The sequence below is a fragment of the Patiria miniata genome, unplaced genomic scaffold (genome assembly GCF_015706575.1).
Source record: "Patiria miniata isolate m_02_andy unplaced genomic scaffold, ASM1570657v1 HiC_scaffold_24, whole genome shotgun sequence".
Lineage (NCBI taxonomy): Eukaryota > Metazoa > Echinodermata > Asteroidea > Valvatida > Asterinidae > Patiria > Patiria miniata.
Window position 1 is genome coordinate 16,128,011 of NW_024037063.1, and position 12,658 is coordinate 16,140,668.

General features: G+C 39.7%; 1 protein-coding gene across 3 annotated transcripts in view; it reads left to right on the top strand.

Moving 5' to 3' along the window:
* LOC119732013 (centrosomal protein of 104 kDa-like) overlaps window positions 1–12,658 on the top strand; it is a 181,732-nt gene that overhangs the window by 143,858 nt on the left and 25,216 nt on the right. For all 3 annotated transcript variants that reach the window (XM_038205365.1, XM_038205366.1, XM_038205367.1), the window contains 3 exons: window positions 3,101–3,155; window positions 3,683–3,864; window positions 10,683–10,821. In XM_038205365.1, coding sequence (XP_038061293.1) covers window positions 3,101–3,155; window positions 3,683–3,864; window positions 10,683–10,821 — 376 coding nt within the window. The remainder of the gene's footprint in view (window positions 1–3,100; window positions 3,156–3,682; window positions 3,865–10,682; window positions 10,822–12,658) is intronic.

The window sequence follows — 12,658 nt, forward strand, 5'->3', positions numbered from 1 at the left end:
CAACAGATATTTTTCAATCCCAAAAATTAAAGTTCCTCCCCCAATAAGTCCTTAGATAACCTTAGGTTGGTACTGCTACCCTCCAATTAAAATAAGAATACAAACTGGAGGGGGGAAGTGATGGTTGCTCCACCGCTTGATTCACCTGTAATTCCGCCTGTGGGCGTTGTTATTCTCCCCTCTCCCCCCTCTCCCCCTCCCCCCCCCCCCCAAAAAAAATTATGTTACTATTAATTTTCTTTTTATATCGAGAACAACAAAATTCCCTCTTCGCCTAAACAAACCTACAACATTACCCATGCGTCCTTTGAACAGCCCTTTTCTATAGCAAATTACATCACAATCGCCAGTAGTTCCCACTTAGCCCAAGTTCTGTAGTAGGGCAACTTTGAACAGCCCTTATCTATAATGAATTACATCACAATTGCCTGAAATTCCCACTTTGCCCAGGTTCTGTAGTAGGGCCATGTGGGAATATTACCAATGGGTACTTTGAACAGCCCTTATCTATAGTAAATTACATCACGATTACCCGTAATAGCGAAATGTGGAAATAGTGAAATATGGGAATATTACCCATGGGTAAATTTCCACACCCCTTACCTATCAAAAGTACATCAAATTAACAAAATTCCTATTTTGCCCAGGTTCAGTAGTAGCGCAAGGTAGGATAGTAATTTCAACTCCCTTAGCTATAGCAATTACATCAAAATTGACCGAAATTCCCACTTTGCCCGGGTTCGGTGGTAGCGCAATGTGGGAATATTACGCATGGGTAATTTTAACACCCAGTTTTCTATGGAAATATTAAATCAACATTTCCCGAAATTCCCACTTAGCCCAGGTTCGGTAGTAGTGCAATGTGGGAATCTTACTCATGTGTTATTTCAAAACCCCATACCTTTCAAAAAGTACATCCGAATTGACCAAAATTACCACTTTGCTCAGTTTCAGTGGTAGTGCGATGTAGGAATATTATCAATGGGTATAATTTCAACACCACTTATCTATAGCAATTACATCTAATTGACGCAAATTCAAACTTTGACTAGGGTCAGTGCAATGAAGGAATATTAACAGTGGGCGGCTTGGCTGTCTGGCACATTGTGCTTCTGTGTAAATGTTTGCTGGCCAATCATTAAAGTACGTTAAAAACTTTGAACACTTAAATGTAAGTTTTGGATGTATTCCTACTTTGCCGGGCAGTATTGGAATTCTCAAATTGCCCAGCCGGACAAAGTGGGAATTCCAACTTTGCGCAGATTCCCACTTTGCCCGCGACACTGACATCTGCTGTACGTCGTCATTTTGCTGACTGACATGAATGGCCTTTTTGCACACATGATTCATTGCACTGATTGGCTTCGATTTACCCTAGTTTACCTCCTTAATGCTTGAGCTGAATCCAGCGAATTAATCCTCGAATTGTATCATCACGTTTGGGATATTGATAGTGGAGACCATGATACATGTGTACGTGCACAGTAACAAATTAAATGCGTGCGTGGTATACATACCACGTACGCATTGACTGTAACTAGGTATTGACTGCATCATTCAATAAGACAATCCCCAAAATGGACAGAGCGCATGCGTACAGACGAGAAGGGGTACTGGTATTGATATGCACGTGATGCATAATGTGCAGTAGGAATACTTGGCTTTGCAGCAAAACCGATATGCAGCGATCAAGGGCCATGCCAAACCACTTGTCACTTGACATTTCTTGCCAACCGCAGTACAGCAAGTCGATGCCAATGCGTGATGATTTGAATGCCGACTCATACAAAGAATTTTGTAATGTTTTTTATGGAAAGGGGACCAAGAGCAACACGACGACTTGGGTGAAATGACGACTTATAAAAGCCGACTTAGAAATAAAAACTCAATGGAAATGCATTACCAACAATCAGGACTTTAGGCAAATGGCTGACTTGAGCGATTTGACGCGTTGTACGATGTCGACTTGGCCAGAGTTTACTGTATAACACATCCCAGACTAGGTACAAACCAACTTTCAACCCAATTGGTCATGTTATTCCGTAGATATAGGCCTTTAAATTGATTATGTACTTTTAATGTGACATCACATAACACATGATGACGTCACTTGATTTTTTTATCTATAGGTCATCCCAGTTTAGATACATACCAAGTTTCAACCCAATCAGACCTGTTCAATATATGCACTTTTTATGTGACATCACATGTTACGTTATGACATCATTGTAACGTCACTTGAATTTTCATCTATAATACATCCCGGTTTAGGTAGACACCAAGTTTCAACCCAATCAAACATGTAGTTCTGTAGATATTGACCTTCAAAATATGCACTTATAATATGACGTCACATGTCACGTGATGACGGCATCGTGATGTCTATTAAATTTTCATCTATAACACATCCCGGTCTAGGTATATACCAAGTTTCACCCAAATCGGACCTGTAGTTCCAGAGATATAGGCCTTCAAAATATACACCTATATTGTGACGTCATGTGACTCAGTGGCAGATGCTGGTCTAAGTGTGTGCCAAGTATAAAGGCAATCGGATTGACTTGAGTGGTCAAAGTGCCAGGAACAAAAAAAACGTGTACAAATGCTTTGGGCAAAAATGACTGAAAAAGAAAACAAAGAAAATGACAAAAAGAATTAACAAAAACAAAGGCTGTTTCAGCTGGTTGCCGAAACAGCCAACTAGCCACACTGGATCAAAACAGAATTTCATGGATCTGTATACACCAGCATGGATGCAAATATCATGCAGTTTTGACCCAAAAAAATGCAGAAGATAGATAGTTTCTTTTATGATTCATTATTTGTGCGATGTATGATGGGATTGTTGGGAACAAGTGATGGGATTTTTAATTAGGAACTAATCAAAAACCTTAGTACTGTTTATATAAATACACATTTTTCACACCTTCAAAGCTCATTATCCATCTGTTTATTTTTCCCTTGATTTGGCACTGCATTGTCTCAAATCTCAGATGTATTGTTTTTGTTTTAGTTCCCAAATCATAAAAAGCATCCCAGTCCTGACCATTAATTTGAATACCTGATCAAAAATTAATCCTCAATCATTTTCTGTCTGCAGCCTGAAGACATTGGTGGGCAAAGTGGAGGAAAGTTAAGCAAAACAGCAAATAAAGGTACAACCTTCTGCCAAACAGCCTCTCAGCTTTAATGATTAAGCTTATTATGAAATGTTGAGTATTTACGACAATGTATTAAATCAACAGAAATCGAGTTTGCTATGCATGAACATGATGAACTACTGCAAAGGGACCTCTGCATAGTTCTGCTCTGTAATAAGTGTACATGTACATCAGTTAATCTAAAACTTAAAAATTATACATGTAATCATTTTAATTTGGGAAGTTAAAAACTCGTCAACTTTTTTGTTGTCCTTCATGAGAGTAAAAATGAGCTATTGCATCATAAATAGATGCAAGTATAATTGCCTTTATTGTGCATATGTTTTGATTTGCTTGTCCTTATTTATAGATTGTATAGTAATATTCCTAGTCTAAAACGGATGAAGTAAAGTTTATTGCCATGACCTTGTTTAAGTTATGTTGAATTGAATTATCTGAGTTCGCTTGCCGTTTGTGTGTATACTTTGGCCTTTTAAATTCAAGATACCCCACCCATCCTGACTTTCCTTTTCACCCATTAGACCAACTACCTAAAAAGATGCCCCGAGCTCCAAGTATTGCTGAACAGTCAGACTTCGGAGACGATATTGATAAGCAGTGCATATTTTGTGGAGAAGAAGACAAAAGCTTCAAGGATGAAGGCTTAGACATGCATTACTGGAAGTACTGCCCTGTGCTGAAAAGATGTAATAGCTGTAAACAGGTACATATAGTTTCATGCTTGTAATGACCACTTCTAACCACTTGCCATAATTGTATTTTTAGTAGTTTCCAATAATGAGATTCAAGTAAATGAGCATTCATAAATGGCTGTGACAGTGTACCAACTCCAATTGATCGAGAGACTGTCACGTGGGGGATTTTCAAACTGCAAGTTAAACAACTTGGAGAAGTGTTCAAACTAATCAGAGACCCTGTGCTCTGCACCACTCAGGCCAGTATGGGCAGCCCAGTAGTGAATGTTGTTTCCCAAACAGTTCCAATAGGCTCAAAAGAGAACACCCTGTCTCTGCATGCATGCGCATTCATAAAGCAATTTCAGGCGAGGCAGAGTTGTAACGAGTCACTGATTTTTGTGACTCGAGTCGAGTCGAGTCATTTTAAAGAAGTGACTCGAGTCGAGTCGAGTCATTAGGTCAACAAGGTCGAGTCGAGTCGAGTCGAGTCACAGAGTGTGGTCGAGTCGAGTCGAGTCGAGTCAAGTATTTAGATCGAGTCAATTCGAGTCACAAATATTTGAACACTAAATTACAATAAAAAGCAACAAACACAAGAGAGAAAGAATACAAGGCACCAGTCTATTACGGAAATCCAAAGACATAAAGTATGCTGTATGGTACCCAACCAACAGTTTCCATTGCTGGCTCACGTCACAGAAAAGAAGATGTGAAACTTCGGTCTTATAACTGGTTTGGCTTCGGGTCTAGATTTTGTTGTTCGCTGATCGCTGACAACGTTAAAACCTAATTGCATTATACAAAACTGTTTCTGATTATTTAAACGTGGGCCCGTCCGTATCCATTTTTTTGGGTGAAATCGGGACATGAATTGAGCCAGCGTTCCACCAAGTACTTCAAAATCGCCCGAAACCAATGATGAAACCACGGATTGAGAAATGCGTTTTAAGTCTGGTTCCGGGTTTAGCATTACATGCTATAGAACCACAAGGTGGGAGTCCACGACACGGTGTATGTTTGTTGTTTCATTATGGAGGAAGGAAACAGACTGCCGCTGTATATAAACGTACATTATTCGCGAACATTAACGTGACGTGAACAAAAACTGGCAACGCGAACGGCGCAGCGTAAGTCATTACAAATATTTTTCGCAAGTAAGTTTTGCTTTTATTTTGGGACTCGAGTCTTATTAGCCTTCCTCGAGTCGAGTCGAGTCATTCTGATGAGGGACTCGAGTCGAGTCGAGTCATTTGCTCGCAGTGACTCGAGTCGAGTCGAGTCATTTACCCGTCGGGACTCGAGTCGAGTCGAGTCGCCAAAAAATGTGACTCGAGTCGGACTCGAGTCGAGTCATTGACTCGAGTCATTACAACTCTGAGGCGAGGACTATATGGTGAGCCATAACTCGACTAACTTCACTTGGACTACTCTAGTTGACTATTTGGAACCGAAGCCTATGGCATGGTTCCATCGCTGGTTGCTGACAGCCACACACACATTATTATGCACGGCAGGGAGCTGGAATCAAGAAGTTTTGTGATGACATTTATACCATCATTTGACTGGAGGCGTTTGCATGTTACTATTGGTGTGCTGGCATAAGTTGCATCACAAGTCAACCACTAGTAAACTAATGGTCCTGATCCAAACTTGCTCGTAGATGTCCAGGGCTTATTAATCAATGACATCAGGCAGCAGATTTGTGGACTGGATAGAAGCAGTCATGACTTCTAATCAGTTGATGTGAGCTCAAATCCCATTCAGCTCTAAGACTTTACCTTACAAATGACGATCTTTTGATCAACCAAAAAAACAAAGCCTCTCAAGATGTCTCTTTCCAGCATCACTCAGTTTTTCATCTTGCCAACAGACTAGTGAGGAAGGAGCTGATCGTCACTCTCTAGGCAAAACATTGAAGTTTGACCCTGAGCCAGTCTATCTTTGGGTCACACTTGATCGAAGTCTTACCTTCAGCTCACACCTAAAGAAGGTAGCTGAGAAGACATCAAAGTGGGTCAACTTAATAAAGAAGCTTTCCGGTGTCACATGAAAATCCGACTCCTATGAAAATCGGACCCCTATTTCCCTATTATTGGTTGATCCCTCGTACGTGACAGGTCACTCTCCCGAAACATCCTAAAAATAGCTTAGTATCGTACTCACGCGTGCGCAGTACTACCAATGAGTCCACATTTCATGGAGTCGGATATTCACGCTGCACCGGCTGGGTGCTGACTTCACAACACTCCACACTTCAGCTCCTGCACTGGTGTCTTCGACTGCAGAGTACGCTGCCCCAGTCTGGTCTCATAGCCGCCACACCAAAGTGATTGATGCTGATGGCTAGCTTCAGTCTTTGCATTACCGATGCTTACACGCTGAGAGCGATTTGACAGGACATGAACCACTGCAAATCACCCCTTACGAAATTAATGCATTCGCCACAAAAATGTCTGCATTGTGTTCACTGTTTTCTAAGAAAGTCGAGATGGAAAAGTTGAGTTTTGGATGTTACTTCTCATTAGTAATCGCTCTAATTTGATAAGGACCTGTTTATTCTTAGGACAAAACCAATCAGCAACTATTGTCATAAGCAAGATTTGTAGCGCTCCAGTCAGACAACACATGGTGTGTTACATACTCTCTCAAGTGCTGCGGGAAAGTTTTGTCATTCGTCGGCTGCCAGGCTGGGCACTGGCCGAGCCAGCCGGCAGCAATTCCTGTTGTTTTATTGCTCATTGTCAATTTCCATTTTTTTTTTAAAGAGCATCATTCATTAATGTTTTGATATAACTTTTGGGGTCCTTTTTATAGCTTTCGTAGTGTAAATGGAACTGGTCCGGAGCTATTTTGACGTTAGAATTTGGAGGCTTTACAAAATTGAAACCGCTGCAGCTGGTGCGGCTTATACGCCGACATCAAATCTTAATTTGCAGATTTTTGCATGCTGCGGCTTATAAAACCGCGCGGCCCAATATTCAAAAAATTACGGCATTTTGGGGGGCAGATTTTTGACCTCTGATTTAATTGAAGAGCTTCCAACTCACTCTATGGCAACGTGTGTGGAGTCTGCTGTTTCAACTTCTTTAATCATAATGTCAAATTCTTCTTCTGCTGTTTCATTGTATACTACTTCAAGATTTTCTTTTTCCATTCTGAGGTTGTCGCGGTTGAGTTCATTCACAATTTGTTGGTACTCTGCAAATGCATCTGTCATCTCCTTTCAGCTTCAACGCACCAGTCCTTGGAAAGATGTTTTTTTACTTCTCATTTTTTTCTGGTTGGTATGATTATTTTTGCAGTTTTGTGATTGGCTTGTATAAGATGTTGATAGCTCTCCATGGCAGTATCCGACTCCGTACTTAGTTCATTATATCTATTGTGGACTGAGAGAATGTACTGTGCCTGCAACTTTGGATCGTGTAGAAATCATGAATTGTACGACACATCTAACAAAGACTACAAAGACAGTGAAAAAATGGACAATGTATATGGTAGGAAATTGCCACATTTGATTCCTTGAGCGCTAATTTAAAAAATTGCTCAACATATCGCTTATTTGTTCGTTCACACTGCCTTTACAAATGTATACTTTTGGGGAAGACCTTTGTTTCCCTTGTTTTGTTTTCCTTTTTTCCTATTGAAATCTCAAACGCCGTAGTGTTCCCTTATGGGGTAGATTGATTTCTAAAGACTTCCTCATGGGGTCTATTGTTCAATTGTATTTTTTACCCCATAACGAACCATGTACATGTACACACATTCGTTTGTGCGACATTAGTTTGGTTCCCTGTTTCCATTGTCCATTGGGCTTCAAATATGAAGACGGGTAGCTAGCAGTGAATCCTGACTTCATTAGGAGGTTTTCCTCCTGGGTACTACGACACTGTTCCCCATTTCCTCAAGTAGAACCATAAACATGAGGGGGGGGGTCATTCTATACCTTCACTTCACTTTTATGAGCTGAAATTTCTTGTACATATCCAAGTGTTATGATCTCCAAACCAAAGAGTAAACCCAACCCCGAAATTTACTCCCCAGAAACGGAACCAAAACAAAGTGGACTTGAATAAAGGCACACCCCAAAGTTCGACGATCCATTTTATACGGGGACGAACATTCCAGGCACACCCGATGCATACCGTAAATTCTAACTTTCCGCTCTCCGAATTTTTAACGATTGTTCATTCTAATTTGCATATCTAAACTGCTCGCCCCAATTGGGTTAAACTGCTCGCCCCTTTGATAGTTAAAAAGGTTTAAGACATCGTTCCAGCCACTATTTTCTTTAACAAGAAAACCGATATTATGTAATACAGTTTTACATGCCACCAAATAAATAATACACTACTACAACTCTGGAATAAATGTTAATTAATACATCATCTTAACACAGGACTTACATATAAGGCTTAAGTATAATTTGCACAAAGTTAGTATTCCCCAGAAATAAGAAGAATTAATGGAGTGCCATTTTGTCATGTAGTGAATTGGCTTGCAGTGTCATAAATTGTACAAGATAAAAAAAAAGCATAACATTCGTATTGTTTCGCTGAGCAACAAAGATGACAACATTTTTCTTTGCGCGCCTTTGCATTGCTGCAAACTTGTTGAGGGCGCACGTGCGTGTGCATGAAATCACACGCACGGTGTCAATTAATTCGAATCTAGTTTTAATTCAAATAATACGCTGATTTTGTTTTGTTTTCGCATTGATGTTCTTGCCTGGTTTAACGTTAACAGTTCTGAGCTGTTTCTGATGTGATGATATATACTAAATCTGACCTTAAATTGTGCCTATCTGTTAGGCTGATAGCTGAATCTGACTGCTGTAAACTGTGCCTGTCTTAGCTGAATCCGACTGTAAACTGTGTCTTTCTGTTATGATCTGAAGCGATTACTGACTGTAACTGATATTTATGTGGATTTGTTGGGGTGAAAAGTTGTAAGTTGTTTTTCCATCTGTAAAATCTGGATTATAATTACTGGAAATGCGCTTCAGTATTTTTACAAGTGTAAATTTACAGTGATTTAATGATTAACTCTGTTTTTATGAACTTTACGCATAAATGTACCTTAGGGCTGTTCTGTTAGTTTTATTTTGACCAACGAAAACTGTTTTACGAAACCAGTTATATCTACTGTTAACTTAATGTCTTTATTTTTCCTGTTTGATTCTTTGCAGAATTGAATAAAATCCTTTATCTCAATACTTGAACCCTACCAAGCCTTTCCTTCCCTCGCCACTTATTATTGCACATATTATGTCCTTAATTTTTACATTACACATTACATGCAATACTTTTTATATCTTTAACCCTTCATGAAAGTACAAATCTAGGTTGAAAAAAATGTCAGTTTTCAACTTAGTTTTTCGTGCTGTAGTTATTTCTGCACGACCTAACAAACAATTTGATACTGGTGAGGAAAATTCAAGTAATTCAGTTATTTCAACTCTTCAAGCTGATCTTGTGCATTTCAGGGGCCCTTTTCACTTTACATGAACATTTAAGATGATGCAACCACCCATTACCCAAATGCTGAATGTTTAGCGAGACAACATTTAAAAAACCAAAGACATTTTGTAAGCTCAACAGAAGGAAACAGTCACTGTCAGTGATCTTCAAAAAGGTTTCAATTAACTTCAGCAACTTTGGAGGAGCCCTTGGCCATGAACAAATCCATAACTTATGGCTGGAAGGAATGCAATAATAACATTGGCTAGTTCCATCAAAGACAACGATGGTCATCTACTCCACATACTGGAAAAAACAACAACTATGCAGCCCATTTGTTCCATCACCAAACAGGCAATGTTGTCTGCAAGAAGGCTGACATTTGCGACCTCTAATCATTATCAAAACTGAAGTACCACCAACACCTTAGATGGAAAGCCTAACCTCTGCACAGTCAACACAGCACAATGGTTGATGTTCATGCAGCAGCTGAACCTTCCTACTAGCTCCAGTATGGTCAACTAATATCAGAAATCAAGGGAATGGCAGTGGCAATCCAAGATCAAGTCATGCGCACCAACATAAAAAGAACATCTTTGACCTGTAGGTTGCCCGAAACATGCCAAATGTAATGAAAAAAACAAACAAACAAAACCAGTGGCCGTAAGATTATTGCAGCCATACACTACATGGAGAGACACAACCAAGTAGCATCCATCATCCACTGGCACCTACGTCGCCAGAAAGGCATTCATGCTACACCCAGATGGTATACAACACAAGACTCTGCCGGTTGCAGAAAATGATATCATGAAGCTGCTGTGGACCAACGGTTACAAGCAGACCATACCACAGTAACCAACAAAGTAGACATCATCACCATAGACAAATAACACCAAGAGGCTAACATCATCAATGTAAACATCTCTGTAGACGGCAACGTCAGAAGGAAATTTGCCCAAAAAAGGATAAATATCAAAATGTGGCCTGTAAAGGTGATTTTACACACTGTCCGATCAAATGGTCTCATGCTGAAGGATCTGCTCAACAGCTGAACACGTCAGTGTGCAGCCACTTCTTCAATTGGCTGTCTTCTGCAGACGTGCAATGGTATTTCCTCAACCAATTATCTAGTCTCTAGGCTTCAACTACAACTGGCAGTATGGTGAAATTCTATCTAAAAGCTATGTAACTCAGAATTGATAATGATTGTTTGCGCATACATGTATCCCACATATGAACATGTCCATTTGCCTAACGTTACATGCACACATAAGTTGCCAACCTCAACAGCTATAATGCCACCCACATAGCATGTCTGTATTGTTCTTTTGATCCCATTCCATTTTAGAGCTGTCATCAACGGATTTTCGTTTTTGTGATTTCAGGTTGTTGAGATTTCAGCCTTGAACAACCATCTTTTGACTGAATGTGAAGGTCGAGCCAAACATGCCAAGTGTATTAGATGCACGGAAACCCATTTAAAAAACGAAGTAGAACGATATGTGAAAGACAAGATCTGCCAACGTAAGTATAGCAACTTCATTTGTTGGATAAATTCAAAATGCATTATCAGCTGTGTAACGAGGTCCATGTGGCAGGGTTAATAGTTTGATGAGAGTGAAGCTACAATTATCCGATAGACCATTAGCATGTTGCGGCGATTTGGATTTTTCCCATTCAAATCAACATAACCAAAGCGAGGCTGGAAGAAAAATTAGTCTGGTTCCTTTTTGCACAAAAACATTATCATTCAATATTTTTATTTGAAACAGGAAACATGACTAAAATGGTGACAGCATGATAAAGGTATATTATCAGGGAATGATCCTGGTGGGACAGCACCCGATTTCACGAAACTCATCGTAACTTACGATGCATCGCAGCGCTGCGATGCTTCGTATCCCTACGAAGCGTCGCAGCTGCGATGCGTCCTGCGATCCATTTCACAAAACACATCGTAAGTGCGACATTTAATGACGGGGCACCGAGGTCGGATCAACATCATTTTCCCTTCAATTTCCAGGCCACCACAAGTGCTGCCAATATGAAAAGCAGGGGGGATGGGCTGGACCTCTTTGGACACTTCAAGGCGCTCTTTTTTCGTATTAATTTATTCACATTTTATAAAGTTGTGCGGTTAGGGATAGTCATTAAGGGGTAGTCCACTGTATTCCTCTTTGTTTTATCAACTCACAAACATTCTTTTAAAAGAAACTTGCTTGGCAACCTGGGAGCATGGGGGACTGGACATTTTGCCGTTTCCTCTAAATATAATGTCCACGCCAAATCCTTACAACTTGAGACAACGAGTCTTCTTTTGCCAGCACCCTCCCACCCCTTCCAATCAAAAATATTATTACCATGTCATTGCTAGGGAAATACATAAAATAATAGTAATACAATTTGCTAAATTCAATGAGAGCCAAACTGTACTGGGTGAAATTTGTTTTTGAAAAAGCATGCATGCATTATAACAAAACATGCGTTATAATTCCAAAACTATGTAATCTGTTATTTCACAGCTAGCATACTGTGTTTATTTTTTAAATTACTGCCACGGTATTTTGCGATTCTGGGGTGTTGTTTTGCAATCTGATACATACTTTTTCTAAATCCTATTGCGCTACATGTAGTTCACGGTAGAGTTTGTCTATTTAACAAGTGTTTCGCGTTATTTCACAATAACACTTACGTTTTCACTATTTAAGCCATGCAGAACATAATTAGCAGTAAATAAAGCCATTCTTAAGTAGATTTTGCACGAGATTTTTTATTCTTAAGTTGAAATTCAGCAAACGCTGACTCATACACTATCGTTTGGTGTTGGAATGATCGTTGTGCTCAACATTCTAATTAAACACATAAAAAAATAATTCCTTAGCGGGCGGCTTTAATAACTTTAACTCGTTCTTAAGCACAAAATGCACAGCAAAATCCATTCTTAAATTGTGATCTTGCATTTTGGTCACGTTAATTAGCTTTTAGTGAAGGTTTCGCTCTTGTGCTCAAAATTCTAATTAAAGGTGAATAATTAGCACTAATTAAGCCATTCTTAAGCATGGAATGCATGGGATTTCTCATTGTTAAGTTATTGCTCATTGATAAGTTAATCAAATACCTTCTTTTCGCATTGGAGACGTGCTTGTGCGCGACATTCTAATTAAAAGTCACTTTTGGGGGGTCTTTAGGCGGTGCCCCCTCCCAAACCCACGGGGTGTGACACTTAATGACGGTTTCGAAGGTTGGACACACCCACCTACTCGCTGCCACCATCAAACCTTTTGTGCGCGATATTCTAATTAAACCTCACTGGGCTCTCGGACTAATAATAAATGTATGTAGAAACAAAAGGGAAGAAAAA